The following is a 23,269-nucleotide window of genomic DNA, read 5'->3' as shown; positions in this document are numbered from 1 at the left end:
AATGAAGCCTGATGCTCCAGCGCGAAAGGAAAGTGGTAATTTATAGCTACCATTAAGGAAACAAAGCCGAAGACTGAGGGAAAGTTTCACTCCGAAGATTTACTAATGTGTATAAACCACCCTTACAACTAGCAGTAGCTTGGTATTTCTCGCAGAACAAAACAGAAGAGAAAAGGCAGCGAAATGGCGATGGGAGGGAGGGGTGGAAAAGAATAGAGCCCGCTTTCGCTTGCACCCTGAAAGGTCAAACAGCATTTAGGAGATTCTAATTCCAGCGAATAACGGCTGGGCCGCTTTTACCTGCCAAAGGGAGGACAGCTGTGAGAAATCCCTGGCTGGGAAAGGAGGTGGGCTGGGGCTGGTGGTGCGTGGTGTGGGGGTCCTGGCACGGCCTTCGGACGGGGACTTCACGCGCCGCGGCCGGGTGCGATTACTCGGTGGAAAGGGTGGTGCTGTAGTTTTGAAGGAACGCGAGCGAGGCTGGCGCGGGTTTGTACCTGGGCTGTGAGGGGATGCAGGCGCAGGGGGTCTTTGCTCGGGCTTGTCTCCGCTGGAAAGCGGCCGTTCCGTGGGCCGCTCCAGCAAGGCGAGCACCGGTTCAAATACGCTCGCCGGGGGCCGCCGCCCTCTGCGTGTGAGGTATTTTCTGTACCTGCAGGAAGCGCCGGCTCCGCGGGACACCTGTGTTTGGGGTGCCGTGCAGGTGCTGGACCGCCGGTGCCGCGGGTGGGTGCGCTGGCGCGGTCCCTGGAGGCTTTCCACGTGGGACGGGGCGGTTCGCGGGTGTGCGTGTCTGGCTGCGTGTCTGTGTGTGCGCTCTCGCCGCCTGCGGGTGCCGCCGGGCGGCCCGCGGGGGGCAGCGGGGAGGGCAGGGGGGGAGGCCCGCCCAGCCCCCGCCGCCGGTGCGAGGCGGGCCGCCCGCCCGCAGACGCCTCCTCCCTCCTCCTCCTCCTCCGCCGCCGCCGCCGCCGCCTCCTCCCGCCCGGCGGCGGCAGCAGCAGCAGCAGCGCAGCAGCAGCCGCCGCCGCCGCCGCCTCAGCGCCATCGATGGGGTCCGGCGGCCGCCGCCGCGGCGCGGCGGGGGCCCGGGCGCTGCCGCTGCTGCTCCTGCTGCTGCCCGCGCCGGGCGCCCCCGCCGCCCTGCCCCTGCCCCTGGCCCTGCCCGGTGAGTGCCGCGCCGCGCCGCCGGCTCGCCTTCAGCCCTGGACAGCGGCTCGTCCCGCGGGGCGGCCGGCCGGGGCTGGCGGCGGGGTCGGGGGGTGGCGAAGGGAAGGGGAGGTGCGGGGGACCGGGACCGGGACCGGAGCGGGGCGGCGGCGGCGAGTTCCACGGGCCGGCGTCCAGGCGGTCTCGCCCGGCAGCGGGGCTGACCCCGAGGGGCAGGGCGCCCGGTGAACGTCTCGCCTCTGCCGAAGGAGCGGGGGAGCAAACTCTGCGCCTGTCGCGGCTTCGTCTGCCGTTGGTGGCCGAGGAATAAGCCCGGTCGCTCTTCTGCAGCCTCCTCCGCGCCCGCCTGGCTGCCAAGTTTAAGGCTGCGATGTTTGCTCGCAGCCCCCCTCCGCCGGGGTCTCTCCTCAGCTCGGGCTACTGTCACCACGCGAGGAATTCTTGCTCCCCGAGCTTAGCGATTTTTTTCCTAGCCCTCTTTTCCGCGCTTCTCTGCGCGTTCACGCTGGGGGTTTTTGCTGCCGTTCCGCCCTGCGTGCTGCGGGCCACGGAGGACTGGCGTAAAAACAAACCAGCAGAAGGGACGTTTTGCCGCTGCCGTGAGATCTAGTTGACGTCCCCGTGCGCTGTAGCCGTGAAAGAAGCCCCCTCCTCGGTTCGCATCTTCTGGCACCCACCTTGCCGGGGCAGGCGTCCCCCCATCACCTCCCTGGCCCGGGTGGGCAAGGCCAGAGCTCGCCGTGCGGGGGGCACGCACTTTCTGCCCGCTGTCTCTCCTTCCCCTCGCACCCCGTCTACCTGAATCCCGCTCGCTGGAAGCCCCTCAGCAATTCCCTGCACTCCACCTTGCGTGACTCGCTCCCTCAGTCCGCTGCTTCCGCTGTTTTTTAATGGCTTGACTTTTCTGCTTGGAGAGGAAGCAGATTCTGCCGCTCTCCCCGGCCGTTTTCCACCTTCCCCTTGCTTGCTGGAGGTAGTACCTGAGCAGCCCATCGCTGTCACCAGTTCTGTGTGCACCTGAGAGCCGGGAGAGTACTGCTGCTGGAGCGCTGGCTCTTCGCCTTGTTTCCCCACTGCCAGACACCATTAGGAGTTAAAACTACATGAATACTTTCTGAAGCTGGTAACTGCTGCAGTACCTCCAGGCATATTTTGTGATTGGGGGGAAAAAAAAAAAAAGGGAAAAAGAGATGAATGCTATAATTGTAAATGGGAGTGGTGCTGGCTGAAATTCCCTGTTAGACAGTGATCCCCACTATGAAAAGTGGCTGACTATTTAAGTAGTCACCTTCTACTGATAGTCCTGCAATTCATCCTGTTATTTTAGCAGTCACTTCTTATACCTATGTGGGGTGCTGCTTCTGCAACTCTTCCTTTTAGCCAGTTGCTAGAAATCTTCCTGTTTCTGTGTTTGAATTTTCTTCTGCTGTATGAAAAACTTCTTCTGCTGCCCATAACTTTTCTTCCTCTTCTTCTGTCTACGCTTCATCTCCAGGACTTCCTCCTGTTGGTGTTTCCCTTTCTCCTCATTTCCTCTGATCTGAAGTTTCCACCTGGATATTTTGCTTCAGTATGCTGTGCTTTGTGATGTCTGGCCAGGTGATTTGGCAATGCTGCTCACCAGATACTATTCTTGTGTTAAAAAAATTGGCATTATTTATAAATTATACATCTGTTCAATGGTAAGTGTGTCTTTGAATGCGTTGGTGGTGACTTTGGAAGTACATTTCTGTAAACTGCCCTTGTTAGTTTAAAAATCATTTGGCCTCCTGAGGGTGATGTCATGAATGTCACCAAGAACTCTTTCAATAGTTGTTTTTTGTTAAGCAGAAAGATTAACAGCCTCTAATGAACGTCTGTAAAACTGTCAGCTAAATCTCACGGAGCATCTAGCCCATAATGGATTTTTTTGGATGTATTTATAAGTGGGTACAGAAGCTTAACACAAGCGTATCTGAATTGCATACAAATACATCTATATGCAGGTAGAGCATTATACAAATTTAAGTTCAGATGTGGTCTCTGCATGTTTCTGTCCTGACTCTCAAATACATGTAACATGCACCACAGACAGGCATTCAGCCTTACATCATCTCATCAGTGATGTGTACAGGAGACGTGCCCTGTTCTCCACCTGCTGATGTCCCTTCTGAATCTTGTCTTTTCACAGATGTGGATGAATGCGCCCTGGGGCTCGATGACTGCCACCCAGATGCTATTTGTCAAAACACCCCAAAGCTGTACAAGTGCACGTGCAAAGTGGGTTACACTGGCGAAGGGAAGAAATGTGAAGGTAAAGTGATGGAAGCACTATGCTCTGCCTGTGTCAGCATGAAGTATTTCTAAGAAGACAGAGCCGTTAAAAATAATTACTTAAAATATGGAGGATGATTTTAAATCAAAATAGTCGTTGTTTCTTCACCTGATTTACTCTTTGTTTACAAAATCAAAGGCAAACAGATTGCATGGCTCTTCACCTACTAATATCACTTGGTTTAATAATTAGTTTGTTGTTTATCCAGCAGCCTTAAAAACTATAAGGTAAAGCTGCATGGGAATTTCGGGGCATTTTGTCACCCTTTAGAAACATTCAACAAATAATGTGTTAAGTAGTCAATTTGCAAGACAACGATGATTTCGGACAGCAGTTGCTGGTCACATTTACACAGTCGCATCTCTAACTGTCTATAACACCCAAGCAAGCATCCGTCATATTGACTTTCGCTTTATTCCTTAGACATTGATGAATGTGATAATGACTTCAATGGAGGCTGCGTCCACGAGTGTTTCAACATTCCAGGAAATTACCGCTGCACTTGCTACGACGGCTTTATGTTGGCTCATGATGGCCACAACTGCCTGGGTAAGAAGAGTGTTCATGAACGTTGTGAGTGGTGATGCTAACATAACCCTTTAACTGCATCCCGGGGAAATGCATGGCGATCTATTGGGCTGAATCAGCTCAGCTAGAGAAGAATGTTATCTATGGGACTAAGGATTACCAGGTACTGATGCACCATCCCAGCGTGGCTCTTTCCTCCTCTGTAGATGCGGAGGATAATTGTGCTACATTTCTAAGTTAAGTGCTTTGGGTTAAAATATGTGAAGTGCCATCTATTGTTACGCTAAATGAGTTTATGTAAAAGAACACGTGCTATCCTAGTCTTTTCTGTTCCCAAGTTAGTTTAGGATCAGTTCTCAGGTGTGTTTCCAGGCTTAGAAATCTTTCCTCTCATACATCTCTAATGTGTGGGATTCTCACTCTTGCTGTGTCTGAGTACTTCCTGACCTGCAAGCTGTTCGGAAAGGACAGTTAGGAGTGTGCAGTAGCTGTATATGATAAGAGGCCATTGAAGCACAGAGGGACTAAACCAAATGCTTGGCGTTTCCCTGGATGGTTCGTGCTAAGCAAAGTATGCAACTCTGGAAACATGTTCAATCCTGGCAACGGTCCCCTGAGCCTGCATCCACACACGCTCTCTCACCCTCTTTTTCTTTATTTAAGACCTTGGTAGTTTCCTGCTTTTTGTGCACCAGCAGGTGAAAACCTTTAAAAATGGGTAATGAGACCCTGTGGTTTTACTGTGATAGTATTCTTCAGCACACGGTGCAGCAGTGTACAGAAGTGCATGAGTTGCCAGCCTGGTGGTATGTTGCCAGTGTTATTTCCCTGGGACAGAGCTTCACGGTGATGAAGCTGTCCTGCTTCCAGGACCCACGCTGAGTACCCTGGATGGCTCTGCCCTGCGCTGTGGTACCTGCCCCATTTACTTTTTTAGAGATGGCTCAGTTTTTCTCTTCTGCTGCACTGAGTGTGGATGTGCCTGGGCAGGCTTCCATGCCCATGTCAGTCAGAGGGAAACTTGCTCTCACAGCATAATTTTAAGATTGTAGTTAGCTTGGCCAGGGGTATTTCCCACTGGCGTATGGCATATCAGGTGGGGGATCAGACCACCCCTAGGCTGTATCTTCTGCTGGGACAAATCAGAAAAGCTCTGGAGTCTCCCGTGGAATTGTGTTGGGTTTTACTTGTTGGGAGCCTGGTGCTGCCCACAGATTAACTTTACTACAGTGTAAGTGGACGAGAAGATGACGTCACTAAGTTCCAAGTATTTCACTCAAGAAAGTAGAGAGGGAAGCAAAATATCTGCTGATGCTTTAAAATAATAGGAAGGCCATCTTATTTTTCTCTAGTACATTTGTGTAATCACAGTGGAGTTCAGTCGAGGTTACCATGAAGGGCTGAATGTGAACGAACGCATTGCCTCTTACAATGCCACCAAAGGGTGTATTCTCTTTGCATCCAGTAGCCCCTCTAGAGCATACTTCAGCTGACTTGTTTGTGATCGGTAAGACCTAGACATAACTTAGACCAAAATTTACCACGTGCTGTGTTACTGGGAAGCTGCTCAGTATTGCATGACAGATTTTTTAAAATAAAATAAAATGTCATTGACATACAATGAAGTTTTTACCCCTGACCTGCCAATTTTGAGATGTGATGTAAACGTTAAATAAATATTTTGGCATGCAGCAAATTGGATCACATCTTCTCTTAATCTGTTTGTTTACTTTGTTCACGCCAGGGTTGCCCTCCTCTCACCCTTGTTTTTGAAGATCTCGGCTGTGTGCCTGGGTTTAAGCCAAATAGACAATTACTTGTTGGAAAGAGATGATTTTTTTGAAAGCTTTCCAAGGTCTGTAAGACAGAAACATCTGCTGGAGTTCAAATCTGTAGTACTAAAGACTCATGGTGGCTGTTTATTCATGATTGTTTGTACATTCACATCACTGTAGAACTCTAAAATACTCAGCTTCTCTGTGATGGAGATATGTCAGCCGCTCTTTTTGCTACAGCAGGTCACATTCTTTTGCATCCAATTGGCTTACTCATTGCCTTCAGTAGAAATTAAGTCTGTTGTAATACTGTGTTATGCTTCTTACTAAAAGCCTTTCTCTTTTTCCTTTTTTTAGAAGACAGCTGTTTTATGCCAGAAATGCTACAATGTTAATTTAAAAACACTGTACTATTAGCACAGGAACAATGAACAGAACGGGGAGCAAACGTGATGTTCCATATGAATTTGCAAATTAGACCAGTGCTTTGCCTCAGCAACATTTTGTCCTGCTTTTTAAGGGACTGAGCATTTTTTACTTCCTGTTCAAACTGGCGTTTCTGAAAATTAGGGGAGGAAAATTCTTTGCTGGAAGTGGTTACAAAAACCTGTGCTTATTAAGGGGTAAAATTGCAGAGAATTGGAGGTTGGGATGAGCATCCTGTTGTTCAGAGGCTTAGCTGAAGTTTTTCTACTCTTTGTTTCTCTTGGTTATCTTGCAAGTAGAGCCTTTCTATGTTCTCTGGTATTGTTAAAGCTCTGAATATTGCAAAATCAACATTGAAAGTATTTCCAGAAATTCTGCTCTTGTCCTTGACTGCAGTCAGGTGACACAGCAGCAGCCTTGATGGTAAGTGGTGATGACCAGATCAAATGTAATGTGTGAATTCTAGCTCGAGTGAAAGTAAGGAGCAGGGGATAGGTTTTAAGCTACATTTATTTTGAGGTTTGTATTTTTCTTGTTCCACCTTTGCTTCAGAATGGGGAGCTTTCTGGAAAAACACTATTTGTAGCTTGGATGGGTTTGGAGCCAAAGTTGCATCCCACTGAGCAAGAGAGCGCCATGTATGGATGCTCAAGCTAAATGTAAACGTGCTAGGCTGCTGAGTGGTAGTACTCTCCAGCTGCACTGCGAGGCAGAGTACGTTCACAGAGGTGGAGTGTGGAGCCCTGCTTCTGGCTCCACCAAGGCTACTCTGCCTTAGCTGTAACCAGTAACTCTGGTGAGTTGGCCAGCATTTCTTGTGACTGATTGGGCAACCTGTGAACAGGGTAAGAGCAGCAGCAAAAACATACTTTCCCCAGGGCGACGGCACAATAACAACAACAACAACAGGCTAGCCTGGTGCGTCTAAGCTGCCTGGATGGTTACATGCCAAGTAGATGGACGTCTGTACCGCATATTGAGTGGCTGCTGCCAATATGAACGTATTGGTGTTAGTACAAAGCTGATATCTCTCTTTCCTCCTCTCCCTCTCTCTCTCTTTCAGATACAGATGAATGCATGTTCAACAACGGTGGTTGCCAGCATGTTTGTGTCAACACTGTGGGGAGCTATGAATGTCGCTGTAAGGAAGGGTTCTTTCTAAGTGATAACCAGCATACGTGCATCCACCGCTCAGAAGGTACTGGCTGCTTCCCTCCAGGCACCAAGCAGGAGGTTTTGACGGAAGCTAACTGCAAAATCTCTAAAGCAGCTTCAAAAGTATTTTTAGGTTGAGTTTTTCAAAGCTGTGAAGGGTCTTGAAGTCCTCACTCGTTTTAAAAGGAACCGTGTGTCAGAATCTTCTAAGTGACTTTGAAGACTCTTTACATCCCTTCTGCCCCTTTGATCCCGCCAGTATCTCTGCAGTGTTGTGCTTGTTAAAAGCTGTACTGCTGTACTCCCAGGGTTCTTTATGCTCTGTTGTGCAGCTAAGCTGTGTCCTGATCCAGGAATCGGCAACAAATTGAAGGGCAGTGAGTTCCAGCCATTTCCATTGGCTTTAGTTACAAGGCAATACCTGCATTACCTTTGGGTACCTTTTAGATTCCCTGTACAGTGTTTAGGTTTCAGCTAAGAGATTTATTGTATGTCAGCCCCAAAGGTATTAAAATCACATTCTTTGTTTTGAGTGAAACCTTTATGAAGCGACCTTTGAGAGATCAGAGAGTCTTGGGTGTCCAATTAGACATCGGATTGAACAAAATTATTTTGGGTGCCCTTAGGGAATACTTTAAAGTGGTTGCTCAGATCAGGGAGTTGTCCATTGAACTGTACAATGAATATCTTACTAAGTAGTATTTAAAGCTGCAAAGCTTTCTTTAATCTATGGCTTATCATTGGCATGACTATAAGAGGAATCTGAGCATGAATAAACAAATCTCACTTTAAAAATCCCCATAGTGAAGAGATCAACATTTATAGACATATATGGCCATCCACAGATGAGTGCACTGAGGTGGCTGTCATCTGATGTAGCTGAATTGATCTTCTGTTTGAATTAAGAATTTGTATTCTCAGCTTCTCTGGTACTGGGCTTGGTCTCACGGGGGTCTGCTGATGCGTGGTGATATCTCAGGCCACTGCTCAGCTTGCCACTGCGGGAGCTGAGCCGGGAGTGGGGACAAGCGGGAAGGCTGCAGCAGTGGGGCAAGGCATTTCCCTTCATGTTGCCTTGCAGGCAGTGATGTGCGTTTGTGTGTGTGCGTGGATGATGAATCCAAGGATGAAAATCAGTTGCTGGAGCTCCTTGTCTTGGCCGATGCCAAGGGAGGAAAAACTTCCAAATCTTTTTATTCTTCCTTGCTGCTACTTGAGTACCTTCTACTCTCCTGAACTAACAGCAGCAGCATTTCCTGTCATTAATATTTGTTCCCAAAATTGTACGTTTGGAATTCTACCTCTGTTCTCTTATTTTTTAAGACACAGTTAGTTTCTTTTAACCTTTTGGCAAAAAAAGGCCTTTTTTCCATAATACTGAATTTCCACTTAATGTAGTCTTCTTTTTTTCATTGAAAAAGAAAAGCAAGAGGAAAAAAAAGATGCATTCTTTCCTAAAAACTACTAAATAAAAAAGTATTTTTATGGAAACCAGTCTTAAGAAAAAAAAACCCCTTACTGGTTTTGCCTGAAATGCTTTTTTTCTTCATACTAAAATACAGAAGTGTTTGTTTTGTTTTCTTTAAAAGCCATTTTTTCAGGTTATCATGCTGTGACTCTTTCCCTCCTGCCTCCCCCCATTACTGTGAAGAAGTGCTCCATGGGATTCCCCACTTTTTTTTTTTTTTCTTTTCGTTTTCCCTTGGGTGGGCAGGTCTGTTGTAAGCCAAATCTCATTGCTTTATCTTTCCCCTCACTTTGTTCTCAGCTTTTCTGTTCATCACTAGGTCTTCTATTTTCTGCCTTATGTATGCATCTCTCAGTGTATATACTTTATTAGTTCTCTTTTGAGACCTTGCAGCATTGATTGAAACAGCATTTGGCACCTACTGCCTAGACCGTCTATTCAGTTTTGCTGCTTATCTGTAATACAAGGGAGTATTTCTTTCCCTGACTCCCAGCCCAGCTAAGAGAGTGCATACATTAATGCTTGAGAGACCTTCCTAGTGGTCTGCAATACTGGCTTTTACATACACAGAAAAAGAGTGAACTGAAGTTGAGAAAGGAGAAATAGAGAGGCTTGGGGCTGTTGTATTCCTCCTGATGACCAGTGTAACAGGGGAGCTGAAGAGTCATCTGCCCTTCCAAGTTTACCTGCAATTATCCTCTGGGTTCCCTGTCACCTACTGTGACATGGGACTCAAGGTCAGGCAGCTGTTAGGGGAGAGTTTGATAATTGAAGTTGATTTTTCATCTGATGTGACTGTGTTGGTCTGAAGCACAGGGGTGCTCCGAGTGGCTTGATGGTTCTGCCTAGCCCCTGCTTAAACTACAGGAACTCAAGTGTCTTGGGAAGTTGTGCACAATCCAGTTTTTTTCCCTGGCTGTCTGCTCTGAATGAGCTCTTCTTCATCTATATGTGGGAGAATGGATTTACTTTGGAAGGCTGTTACAGCAGCTGGCAAGGCAGCTATGCACAGGTAGCTTATTTCTGTGTTTAACTTGTTTCATATTAGAGAATACAAAAATTTGAAGGAAACCAGAGTTTTTCATGAGTAAATATGTAGTACATCTTGTGGTTGCCATTGCTATGGATAACAAATCTTGCTACTCTCCCTTGTGGTGTTTCACAGTCACAGCTATCTACTGGTTGGGCTGAATCAATGGGAGTGAATTGGACCCGCAAGATGAAAGCCACATCTGAAATCACTGTGTGGACTGAGAGCTCGTACACAGGGGACCATCTCAGCTGTTGCTCTTAGAGTCCTTCTGACTGTGGAGAACAGTGATAACTAGAAAGCTTTTTGGGAAAAGCTGCCTTAACACAAGGATGTAGGAAGCATGTAAAAAGACTAAGGCGTTCCTGGGATGTCCTGTCCTGTTCTGCTTGTTGTGCTGATGCTCCTCACCATTTGGCTATTAGAGGGTGCCTCTGAGAATCTCTAGTAGTTCTTTGTACAATTGCATCCTCTGCCTCCATCCTACTGAGCACCCATTTGAATGTGCCTTAAATGGAGCCTTAATGTTCTTAGCAGGTTGGTGTTGATGTCCCTCATGTTCTGTGTAAAAAAAAGACAAAGATTTAAACACAGATCATATATGCAAGAGATTAATTTAACGTGACCTGGTAGGGAAATAGCATGCTGGCTTTTTGCCCGTATCTTGCCAGTGGCAAGAGTGCTCAGATCTCATTGAAGTTTGCTGGGTAGCTTCAGGAAGGTCCAGTCATCAGAAAGGACTCATCTGGCTTGGGGTCCACTAGGCCAGGCAGGCACTGGATTCAGCAGTCTTGGCTGTGAGTGTGGCCATCAAGAGACTCATCCATCCCAAGACACTTGTGTGCCAGTAAGGCAGGGTCTCCTGCAAGAGAAATTGCGCGTCTGGGAAGCATGTGGTGGGATTTGACCAATATTTGTTTGGGGTTTGGTTCTCGACCACAATCTGCCATCGCAACAGCTCTGGAACAGTGTGACTTGGGAGACTTTGTGTCCATGAAGGAGTTTGCAGTCATACAGCATTTATGGTTTTACAGACATGTCTTTAATACAACCTTATAAAATGGGGCTGAGTAGAAATCTTCTACCACCTTTGGAAACAAGCAGCAGCCTCACAGTAAATGCTAGAATATGTGGATGTATGTATCTTCTATGAAATGCTGGCTCTTGGGTCAGCTAGATTTTGGTGGGTTTGGTCATGTACCTTGTTACACAATGGGTACTTTGTTATTAAAATGTGCCCTGCTTTGGGAAGTGCAGTTTTAGCTTACTGTGGAGACCTGATTGAATTCTGCTCTCTTAGAACAGAGCAATCCCAAACTGAGCATTTAAACCATTTGTCTGATGTCAGTGAACTTTACCAAAGTACTTGCTTGAACAGTTTCCCCTTGGTAGCTCAATAGAGACAAAAGAATAACTTTGTTAAGAAACTAAGCTGCTAATTCTCTTAATGCCTTCTAACACCTCTGAGCTAACAGACCAAATCATATTGCATGCTTAAGAACAGAAAAGTCACAAAACCACAAGAGTTAATGAGGCTAATTTGTGGCCTCATAGGTTGTTTCTTTCCTTGACTGACAGCACAATAATGGATGACAGCTTTCATGGGGGCTCCTTGGGCTGTGTCTGTGTGCTGCTGGATTTGAAGTGTCATTGTCTTGTTAGACTTCTACAGAGTCCTCACTGTGGGAAAGGAATCAAAAAGTCAGTAGAGCAGAATAATCTAGGCTCTGTAATATCCATTCTTTTGTTGCTTAAAGCTCTCTTGATAGAGAAAGGGTACCGTAGCTTGTGCTTCAGATGGCGAGAATAGTCGTGTGCAGAGCAAGGACCTAACTGAAGTATAGTGGAATAATGGGGACGAGCTGACCTCTGCTTGCCAATACAGTGTTTTTGTTTTAGTTAGTAATAAGGCTGCAAAAAGGGCTGTGTAAGTTTAAAAAAATATATAGGGTGTGGAATTGTTCACACAATCTGTTTCTAGCAGCATGGTCACCCTTTTCATTCTCTGATTGTCCATCTGCTCAACTCAGTAGAAGTTCACTTCAGGTAATGTGGGATAAGACCTTGCAGCCAAAGTATGCTCCACTTGCTCTTCTCAAATGAAGTGTTCTCACCAAGAAGAAAGAGCATTTTGGTGTAACATATCTTAGAAAAGCCAAATGCACCAAGGCAGAGAATTTGATGGCAAAGGTGCATTCTCTGTATACCTGAGGAGAGCATTCATTTGTCTTCTCTCCCCATTTTATAGCTCTGTATAAGACTTCAGCAAAAATCTGTGGTGTAATGTTAGAAGAAAGACTATTCTTTTAATTTGGTCTAATCATCCCATTTGATAACTCAGCCAGCTGCTGTGTAGTTTTAAGTTGTGTGTGTACAAATTGCGTCACTGTCTTGCCAATGGAAAAGGCATTGATTTAGCTGAACCATGGGGCAAGGTGCAAGAAGTTTTTACAATAATTCTAGGAACAATTCCTCCCTGTTTAATTGACTTGAACTTTTTGCAAAGGCCAGACAAGACACTCTGGCAGTCATTGAGTGCTAGTGCATGAACAGCTTGTAACTGTCAGAGACAAAAATGACAGGATGTTTCTAGGAGGGGCACCAAAAGGAAGAAAGTCACATTGCTAGTGTCACATTGCTTTTTCATTTGGTTAAAGCAGGCACTGGCACTAAATTCTGTCCCGCTGGGAAGGTGTGTAGAAATACAGAACTCTGTGATAATCCCCAGTGGGGTTGTTTTGGCAGGTATTTCCTGAAATCAGAAAAAAAAAAAGAAAACAAAATGGTTAACAAAAAAAGAGAATTGGCATACAGCATGCATACAATCTGCATGTCTGCCTGGTCACTACTTGGTCACTGAGGTGGGTTATGACTTTGGGAATAGGCTTTGTAGGCCAGTAATTGAAATAGGGATGACTTTTGTGACTGTCAGCCTAGGCATTCCTGTGTCTGGTGGCTGCTCTTTTAAGCAGAGAAATAAGAACTTCATTTTAGGCTTTGATCTTGCCAGGTGTCAGCCACCTTGCAATTTTCGTAAAAGAAATGAGGAGGTTTTATAAACACTGGTATAAAGTGAGAGCATTGGGTGAGAATGCACATGCTGTACAAATCTAGGGACACTGCTTTTTGATCTTGCAGTCAAAGAACATGAGCACAGAAAAGATCATAGATGGAGACACCTTGGGGCCATTGACTTTGCAGGATTGGACTTTCTGCCTTTCCTGTCTGTAAGCTTATACTTCTTGTCCTAATACTGTATAGAGTCTTCCCAGAAGTAGCAGGCTGTTGTCTCTGTGTGTATTGAACTGACTTTATTTGACTGTTGCCTGCACACAGAGACGCTGAGGATGCTGATGCTCTTGCACTTGTCCTGTTTTGCAGAAGGCATGAGCTGCATGAATAAAGATCATGGCTGTGCCCACATCTGCAGAGAAACGCCCAAAGGAGGAGTTGCCTGTGAATGCCGACCAGGATTTGAACTGTCCAAGAACCAGAGGAGCTGCATTTGTATGCAACATTCTGCATATGCTTATGGTTTCCCAAAGTGAACAAATAGTGTTCTGTTTGCAGTGATATGGGATTTGGTATGTTATAGCTAAACTGGGATGACACGCCTAACTTGTGTGCATTTGAATTAAACTGGAATCAGTGGCTTTGCTGGACACTATCACACCAGTCTATTGGTTGCTGCAGTATCTGTAGTTTGGGAGTCGTGCCATCATTCATAATGGAAAGTTCAGCTCCACAAGAGAGCTCTGCAGGGTTTCAGTCTCACAAAATTCTTCAGGAAAGGGGCGTGTTAGGAAGGTTGTACTGGATGGTCAAATGGAGTCAAAATTGCACACTGTCTTTCAAAGAGGCTCGAAGTACTTGTGAGATGTAACCAGTATTTTCTTCCTAGTAACATGTAATCATGGAAATGGTGGCTGTCAACATACATGTGATGATGCTGATAATGGGCCTATTTGTGGATGTCACCCCAAGTACATCATGCATGTGGATGGAAAAACCTGCCTGGGTCAGTATACAGTGGAGGGAAGTAGTTTTCTGTTGATGACTAGCTCCAGAGTGGTGTGGCATTGCTGTGTGTGCATGATTAATGCTCCTCATAATAGTATGGCTAGAAAATGTCAAGGAATGCAAAACTAAGAAACCTGCTAGTGCGTGAGTTGGTTGGGTCCAGGCAACTTGACGCTTCCCTATATAAGTAGCTACCTAATGCTACTGCAGCCTGTAATTATCACTGGTCCCGCTGAAGCACAAGGCCGTCACTAACCACAGAAGATTCCCTGCCCTCTAGGATATTTTAGGTTCAGTTTCTTGTATAGCATGAGCCAGAGTGTAACTGTTAAAAACAGACATAAAGCAGTATGTCTGTTAAAACCAGAACTCTGAATTCAATTAAAGTACAATTTTTGCAAGGCACTTACCCAGTAAAGAAAGCACTCAAGATTTACAGAGACTGGAAGAGTTTGTTGTCTGTTGATTGAACTCAAATGCTTAGGCATAACTGGCTGGTCCTTGTATTAGTCCATGATAGATGATAACAGTGTGCTTTTAACAGAACAATTCATGACAGTTCAATTAGTTCTTTTATCTTGCTTCTGTTCACTACATCCATAGCACATCTTCTGTTTTGTTAAGAAAACTGAAGCAAACAAAGGAAGCAACAAAAGCAAAGTATTCTCAGGGTTTTGACTGAAGAGTCTTCATGATTTTCGTTATTACTTCTTTTAAAAAAAAATTATTTCTGCCTAGTCAGTTGCAACTGTCTCTGATAATTCAGCATGCAATCCAGCTGTTTGCATGTGCGTACATACTGGTGTCCTGGTTTCAGCTGGGATAGAGTTAATCGTCTTCCTAGTAGCTGGTGCAGTGCTATGTTTTGAGTTCAGTATGAGAAGAATGTTGATAACACTGATGTTTGCAGTTGTTGCTAAGTAGTGTTTAGTCTAAAGTCAAGGATTTTTCAGCTTCTCAAGCCCAGCCAGCGAGAAAGCTGGAGGGGCACAAGAAGTCGGGATGGGACACAGCCAGGGCAGCTGACCCAAACTGGCCAAAGGGGTATTCCGTACCGTGTGACGTCACATGCAGTATATAAACTGGGGGGAGTGGAGGCAGGGGGATTGCCACTTGGGGACTAACTGGGTGTCAATTGTCAGGTGGTGAGCAATTGCACTGCGCATCATTTGTACATTCCAATCCTTTTATCATTACTCTTGTCATTTTATTAGTGTTATCGTTATCTTTATTAGTTGCTTCTTTTCTGTTCTATTAAACCGTTCGTATCTCAACCCATGAGTTTTACTTCTTTTCCTGATTTCCCCCCCCATCCCACTGGGCGGGGGGAGTGAGTGAGTGGCTGTGTGGTGCTTAGTTGCTGACTGGGGTTAAATCACGACAATTAGGTATCAGATGAGGCTTCTGGTCAGGGCACATTTACTCATTTGCTTTTTTCATATTCCTTACAGAGAGGGAAGAGGCTGCTGTTGAAATTTCTGAGGGAAACACTACAGCAGGAGCTGATGTGGACAAGCGGGTGAAGCGACGGTTGCTTATGGGTAAAAGTGCTTATCCAAAATAATTTTGATGTTTGCTGAAACCTTTTAAGTTGAAGAATTTTATTTTTTTTTTATTGTAACTATTATAGCTCTGGGCTGAATTCTGCCTGAGATGCTTCACTCCCTTTTAAGAAAATACTATTGTTCCATAATGTATAAGAAACTATGTACATTGTTTATGACAGTCAGTAGGAGGTGTCAGGAACTTGCCCTTGAAGTAGCGTATGTTTCCATGGTTTGATTTCATCATGGGAATGCAGTACAATCCCTTCTATGCTACAGTTCTAGCCAAGCGATTGTGGAGGAAGCAGTGTTTTACCTGCTTCTCTTCAATTGAAGGTATACTTCTGCATGGAAGAGAATTGGGCCCAGTGGTGGATTGCATCTGGAAAGACATGTTAGGCTACAAGGCCATCTTACTCTTCCTAGTGGTGTTTGCATCTTGCCCAGAATACCAGCCTCTGAGGGTCTGTTGCTACTGGGAAGGCACTGGCATGAGAAACCATCACTGTGGTCTCAGGGCAGCTGGGTCAGTGGATGTCCACTTCCCAAAAGCCCTTACTCCAGGTATCGCGGTGATTTACTGTGTTTATTAGCATTTGCCACAGAAGTGGCATGGAGCATGGAGGCTGGAAAAGGATCTACCAAAAGTATAGGGCTAGCTCTGAGCTCCTGAATCCATATTTAGGCATCTACATGAATAGCCTCATTTTTTAAAAAAATGACATTTCTGTGGAAAGAGGAGGAAAGAAGAGGCACTCTGTCTTCACGTGGAGGTTGGACACAGCCTCCCAATATTGAGTGTGAGATGAAAGACTGGGAGGGAATAAACCAGTAAAGGTCTCAAAACTTGAGAAAAAGTAGCATATGCTTGATGCTGCAGAAAACTAGGAGACAGAGCTAGAAAGAGAGGATTTCAAAAAGCAGACAGAAGATGATCTTAGCAGCTCTCTGAATCAATATGTGCTGGATAAAATTGCATTTGTCCAGCCAGTGAAAAGGTTGTTAGGCTGACTGAGGTGGTTAGACTGACTAAAAGACGAATGCCAAAGAGTTATTTCTGTTTAGTTGGATGTGAAGAACTGTATTTTAGGGGTATTCGCTAGAAAGGTTTGGTGAGATTTAGGCATAGTTTGCATAGGAGGGAAGTTAGGGGAACATGAGGTTGAGGTGGCACCTGGGTTACAAGCCTGAAGGAACCCTCAGTGTGGGTGTAATCCACCATGACTGGGAGCACAGGTAGCATGTGAAAGTGTGTTGGGGAGGGATTTAAGAAAACAGGTTTAGAAGTGCTGAATGTAACCAGGTGTCTGAGCATTCGTGGGAAGTGTCAGAGGATCAGCCAGGATTGAATGTGGGCATAAGGAAACAGGCTGGCAGGAACAGATTCATCACCAAGGAGTGGGGATTTGTGTTTAAGGACAAGAATATCCAGAGACAATATTTTAGTTTGTAGTCTCCGCAAAAAACCTCCACATAGCTGAGGCAGGGATTTTGCCAACACATGTATTTAGTAGTTGAGTAGTTGCTCATGTATACTAGACTAAATTCAACTATGGTTGAATAGCAGTGTGCTTGGAACCGTGCCTTGTATCATGTGGTGTTTCTTGTTACCATTATAATACCCCTAAGCAAACTTCAGCTTTATCTTGTTGGCTAGAAACGTGTGCAGTTAATAATGGCGGCTGTGATCGTACATGTAAAGATACGTCGACTGGAGTCCACTGCAGCTGTCCTGTTGGATTCACACTCCAGTTTGATGGGAAAACATGTAAAGGTAAATTTTATACTCGTGGACATGTTCGTACCAACACCTTATGTAAGGTATTCATCTCCAAATGAAGGTAATTCAGTGTCCAGAGGAAAGCCAGTATGTGTAATCTGACCTAAGAAAGGACTGCAGCCAGGGGCAGACACACAGTTTCCATCGCATCAGGTGCATCACGTGGAGAGAATCTCTGCTTCTCTGCCTTCCCCCTCACCACTTCCACCCCTCCTGCCAGGATGGCTTCGTTTTTCACAGATGAGCTTTGGTAGGAGGTAACACAGGTCTGTGGTAAAGAGCTCAGTACTGGAAGAGGTAGGCATGTAGATTCTTACAGGTATACAGTCCGATAGTCTGCTATTTTACCTGCAGTCCGCTGGGTATTAGAGCAGTTTGTAAGTAAATACCAGTGTGTAAACAGGGATGTGTGTGTGAGTAGAATTACTTATACAGGTCCAAGCAGCTGTAATGAGAGTACTGGAAAGGAGCAAAGGGACATTTAGGTTGTATATTAGAATATGTTTTCCAGTAATTAGATGTTAAGACTGTTCTACTAGGCAAAAATGATGGAATACCCATGCCTGAGTCAATATTAGATAAAGAACTCATTCTAATATTGGCATGAAAAGGACAGGGTAGCTCAGGAAGTCTCCTCTGTCTGAGCTTTCTGTGGGGCTTAGGAAGAGGAAATGGAGAGAATGTTTAAAAAGCTAAAACCTTAAGAGAGCGTTTAGTCAAAGTGTTTCCAAACAGAACTTGGGGAAATGGTCTTTTTTGAATACATGTACCCAAATGTAACTGACAGCAATATGTTAAATAACACTGTCATGGGGGGCCAGATCATTCTTAAGAGCTGGATCTGATCTTCCTTAAAATTTCTAGTATTCTTGCTCAATTTTGTTTCTGGGCTTCTCTAACCAATTGGATGTGACTATTTTCTGGATCTGGCAGTGGAAGTATGTTGAATATGCTGTATTTATTTGCTGAAGCACTTTTTTGTTACAGATATTGATGAATGCCAGTCCAATAACGGAGGCTGTGATCATTTCTGTAAAAACACTGTTGGCAGTTTTGATTGCAGCTGCAGAAAAGGATTTAAATTATTAACAGATGAGAAGTCTTGTCAAGGTATGTGCACTGGAGAGGCAGAGAAGTAGAACAAATCAGCATGGCTTGGACATCTACTACAATGATGAAGTGATAATGGACTCCAGAATAATTTCCATGCCTCGATTTTGTTTTTTTCCTTTCTGAAACAGCTGTTGACTTAATATAGTTGGCTTGGTAGTATTGCAGGAGGTATGTTTAACAGCACAGTGAACTATCATCTGGAAATGACAGAGATAGCATCATATTGAAAAGCTCTTTATGAGCATAATGTGTCCCCCCCTTCTGTTAATTATCTTAAAATATTTTACAGGGAAAAATAGACAATATCTGTCTGTTTTACTGACTAGTTCACCATTGCAGTGAAATTATTTTTTCTTAATGGGACATTTAGATGCCATGACTTCATTATTTAAAGAAAAAAAGATATAACGTGATCTATGAAATTATAAGCCTGTTGACAGACTGGAATCACTAATCCCTAAAACATCGTAGAGCATTTGATTTTTAGAATTACATGGATTTCTCCTGTGAGATTTACAAAAATTATTTGCTTTTCTCTAATGGTTTGTACATACAGAGTTAGCAATCCTGTTTAAATACATTAAAATGTAAAGATCATAATGGTCTGTGGTTTTGGAAAAGCTACAGTATGAAACAATGTAAAGCCAATCAGCCAACTGGGGAGGTGAGTAATTCCATTTCCTAGACAACCAGCTGACATTAATAGTGAATTTCGGAAAGCTGAACTGACCAACAGAAAATAATTTTCACTTGGGTTTTTGGTGCATTCTTACCCTTTTTAAATTGGAGAAAGAAGGACAACTATTTATATGGAACAAACATACTATAAAAACATAACATAAGATTTTCAAGATAGTTTGTGGGTTTTTTAATGGAATCTGTTTAGGAATGTATTTTAAAGACTTGTGTCTCCCTTTTGTCCCTATCACTTCTGTTACTTTCCCTAGATTGTTTCAGAAGTTGTATTTTGAAGCATGCCAAAGCCTAAGAAAAGAGAATGATGTAATGTGTCAGTGATGTTGATGTGAACTTTTTTGTATCTTGCAACATTCTTACATGGCATGCATAATATACTAGCGCAGAAGTTTTAGGTGCTTTTGATGGTATAATAAACATTCAGGGCCTCAGAAAGTGATGGGAATTTTACCATTCAATTCACTGAGATCATGATTAGGCTCTTATACTAACTATGCTTTACAAAGAAGATGTGTGCAAAGTGATTGTAATGCCAACGACAACTTTCACTCGAGAAAACAGATATCTCAGCAGCTTTTAGAGACAGACATTGAAGTCTAAATATACAGTATCGTGGATCCGTGGAAGAATTCACCACATTATTCCAGTCATCTGTCTTCAGGTGTATCTTGAAACATGTTGATTTTCAGCAGACTTAAATCAGGCACTGCATATTCATACAGAGTTAAAAATGTGGCCTTCACTTTCATTTATGGGGAAAAAACAAAGGCAATACTTTCTTTCATAAATCTATTTTTGCAGACCGTATGTAGACTTTTCTTAATGAAATAAGAGTTTTGTCAGCTTTTGTCTTCTCCTGTAGAAGAAAAATACTTTATTTTAAACATAAGTTTTAAAAGTGTAGCAGCAGTTTTCATGTTTGCCAAGAAAAACCTTGTTTGGCAAACTAATTGTTCTTTTGAAAGTTGTCATTTCATTATGTTACATTATTTGCTTTAAAAGAATTTGCTTAGTTTACATACATCTGCACGTCTCTGTGTCCAACTCTGTTAGCTCATCAGTGCTCCCTTGTCAGGCTGAGAGATACTGATGTATCCCTTTAAAACTTGCAGACGTTGATGAATGCTCTTTTGAACGGACATGCGACCACACGTGCATCAATCATCCAGGCACCTTCGAGTGTACTTGTAACAAAGGATATGCTCTCTATGGCTTCACACATTGTGGAGGTGAGTTATAAAAAGATGCTACAGGCCATGCTCAGAGAGTGCTGTTGCCACAGGTCTAATTAGTGTCTGTGCAAGACACAAGCCTATGTATATGCAGTAGGCACATAGAGTAAATTTTACTCTTTGTCATGGTAAGGAGAGACAGCAAAAGTAGAAACTTATCCTGCTCATTTCTGTCTTTGCTTAAAAGATTTTCCCTTCCCCGCCCTGCATCTAGAAAGAACCTGTGACTATTAGAACAAACGGATGCGTTTTGCACCTGGGTATGAAAGCCATAATTTGATACAGTTTTCACATGCAGAAGTCTCATTTGACTTCAATGAAAAGTCAGTGGAATATGACTTAAAGAACAGGAAGCTCTGGATGACCTAGAAATACGGTTTTGCGGGTTGCCCTTGTGCATATGCCAGATCCTCATGTGATCTAGATTGTAATTTAGCTGATATAGTACCACTGATTTACATTAGCTGAGATTAATGCTCTTAAAACTTTTATGTCTTTCCTATAAGAAAAGTTCAAGGAAAGAGAGAAAGATGTTTACAGAACCTAATGTGTGTCAAGTGTGAATATTTCTATGACAAATTCCCCAAATTAACACGAGGAAACATGAATAACTGGACACTGATGGAATTAAACCTGTTTTATATAAGCTGTAGGCAAGACCTTACTGACTCTATATGCTTACTTAGTTCTGAGCAAGACCTATTTATTTCTGAGGCAGGATGAGCACACTTCAGCTTGGAGATAACATTCCAGAGATCTCTGTGTGCCTGATCTGTTCTAACCTCTGCCTCTAGAAAGTCTGCAAAGATTACAGAGCTACAGCATCACTGTGTTTTATTCTGATGAACAGGGAAACCTGTCTGAATGGGGAGTAACACTGCTCTACTTGCTAAAATAAGTCTGTTCTCATGAATTCCTCTGCATTAGTTCTATTTCTCTTGGCCACTAATGATGGAACGGAACTGTAATTTTACTGTTGGCTGCTAATTGGCCTCTTCATAACATACACCTGTGCAGAAGATATTAATCCTTGTACCATAGTAAATCCTTCATTTACTGGCAATCACAGACTGTGTCAAAGCTGGTAGGGATACTGAGTATACACCTTCTGACCGATATGGAAGAAGTCAATAAGTGCTGGAGATAATAGGTTGCCATTGCATGCCGCATCCTAACAAAAGGTCAATGAAAACAAAAGATTTGGACTGATTTTGTTGTATCTTAGGCAGCAGTACCAATTTAAGGTGTTCCCTTCTTTCTCCATTATTCCTCTGCTGCTTATTCCTACCCCTGCTGTCTCAGTTCTGTTAGTAGCATGTTTTTCCCCTGAAATCAGCTGGGTTTTGTAATCTGTTTCACAGTGTTTTCTACCAAATTGTTACCTGTCTAGAGGAGGGAACAAATGTCTGGGGAAAGTGGTGACACGAACTTGTTATTACCATTGAGAAAAGTACATAGAAGTGGCTACCCTTAGTTGCACAAACTTTCTGGGACTTGCAAGCGATTTCTTGATAACAGCTTTCTAGGTTTATGTGTAATTGCCATAAAGCTACTGGACACAAGTGAAGCAGTCATCAAGGTGGATCTGAGAAGCAGAGACATAGAACTTTGCATTTCTCTTTGTTGAAATTCATGAGATTCCTGTCGGCCCATTGCTCCAGCCAGTCAAGGTCCTTCTGAATAGTGGCACAACCATCTGGTGCATCAGCTACTCCTCCCAGTTTTGTATCTTCTGCGAACTTGCTGAGGGTGAACTCTTGTCCCATCATCCAGGTTTAATGAAGAGGATAAATAGTACTGGCCCCGCTATTGACCCCTGCGATACACCACTGGTGAATGGTATATTCTGCATCTGCATGCAAGTTTGCGCCAAAGGCAGTATGTTGTGTTGTCTGTAGTTTCTCCTCCTATTGGCATTTATTGGGTAGGGCAAGACCCTGCAATTGGATAATTGGCCAAAAGGGACATTGGTGATACAATGGTGTTATTTGCCCACATAGAGTCAAATAGTGTTCCACAGCAGTTTTATCTGTCTGAGCACTTGGAGGATTGATCAGTATGAATCCTGTTCATGTTGTCTGTCTTTATTCCAAATTAGAAATATTAATTAACCAGACACAGTGCAATGCAGACTTGATTTGGTCTCCTTTTCTTTGAGTTAATTCATTATCATATTGCCGAGGCTGGATATTTTTTCAATTATGTGGTTTAAGGACATACCTAACATCTCCCCTCTGACAACATTTGATCAATTTTGACATTTATCAAAGGATTTCCCTGAAGACAAAACTGATTCAAGGTGGGTTTCCAGAGAGCATTCCTAAAATCTTTTCCAAACCCTACTAAGCAGTATTTGTTTACATATTTACCTAGTGGAGTTAGAGTACAGAACTTTGGCAAGAGTAACTTTTAAAAAGTATTTTTACCTTTCCTCTATAGATATTAATGAATGTAGCGTCAACAATGGTGGTTGCCAACAACTGTGTGTGAACACACTGGGAGACTATGAATGCCTGTGTCACTCTAACTACAAATTACACTGGAATAAAAAGGATTGTGTTGGTAAGGTGCCCAGTAAATACATTTCTACTCCTGATGTGTCTGATGGCCTTGTGATTATAGTCAAATCTGAAAATCTTGATCTGTCCAGTAAAGTGGTATGAGTCATCGTTCCAGGTATTCCGCTTTACTTTTTATTGAGGCATGATGGTACTGATGTTGAAACTGGTAAAAACCAGCAAAAAACCCAACCCCCAAAACAGGAGATACTTTGAGGGATTTTGATGCTTTCTTTCCTGTGCTTTTATCTAGCTCATTCTTCTGTTTCCTTTTGTTTCTCTGCATGAGAAGTTTTGCTGATGATAGCTTTACCTGAAAGGAAATTACTTAAGTGGTGTGATCTTCCAGTGATTTTATTTTGCTTTGATTTTCTGTCTAAACAGCACATTAATTGCATGGGTGCTCTCAGGTACCAGCTTACAAAAGCAGCTGCATGCTGATTTGTTAGTAGGGTGTATGTAG

At 43.8% G+C, this 23,269-nt stretch overlaps 1 protein-coding gene across 2 annotated transcripts in view; it reads left to right on the top strand.

Annotated features, from left to right (window-relative positions):
- Positions 1 to 979: 979 nt before the first annotated feature.
- The window catches only part of SCUBE2 (signal peptide, CUB domain and EGF like domain containing 2), a 46,259-nt gene continuing 23,969 nt past the window's right edge, over positions 980 to 23,269 (top strand). The window contains exons 1-11 of one of the 2 annotated variants that reach the window (XM_075048045.1): positions 980 to 1,165; positions 3,338 to 3,460; positions 3,905 to 4,030; positions 7,274 to 7,408; positions 13,245 to 13,370; positions 13,765 to 13,881; positions 15,335 to 15,424; positions 17,085 to 17,201; positions 18,195 to 18,317; positions 20,129 to 20,245; positions 22,688 to 22,810. In XM_075048045.1, the coding sequence (XP_074904146.1) occupies positions 1,048 to 1,165; positions 3,338 to 3,460; positions 3,905 to 4,030; positions 7,274 to 7,408; positions 13,245 to 13,370; positions 13,765 to 13,881; positions 15,335 to 15,424; positions 17,085 to 17,201; positions 18,195 to 18,317; positions 20,129 to 20,245; positions 22,688 to 22,810 (1,315 nt within the window). In that variant the 5' untranslated portion in view covers positions 980 to 1,047. The remainder of the gene's footprint in view (positions 1,166 to 3,337; positions 3,461 to 3,904; positions 4,031 to 7,273; positions 7,409 to 13,244; positions 13,371 to 13,764; positions 13,882 to 15,334; positions 15,425 to 17,084; positions 17,202 to 18,194; positions 18,318 to 20,128; positions 20,246 to 22,687; positions 22,811 to 23,269) is intronic. The other variant, XM_075048046.1, reaches the window with a different exon arrangement.

Source organism: Buteo buteo, chromosome 16 (genome assembly GCF_964188355.1).
Source record: "Buteo buteo chromosome 16, bButBut1.hap1.1, whole genome shotgun sequence".
NCBI lineage: Eukaryota > Metazoa > Chordata > Aves > Accipitriformes > Accipitridae > Buteo > Buteo buteo.
This window is presented reverse-complemented; position numbering and strand designations above follow the sequence as displayed.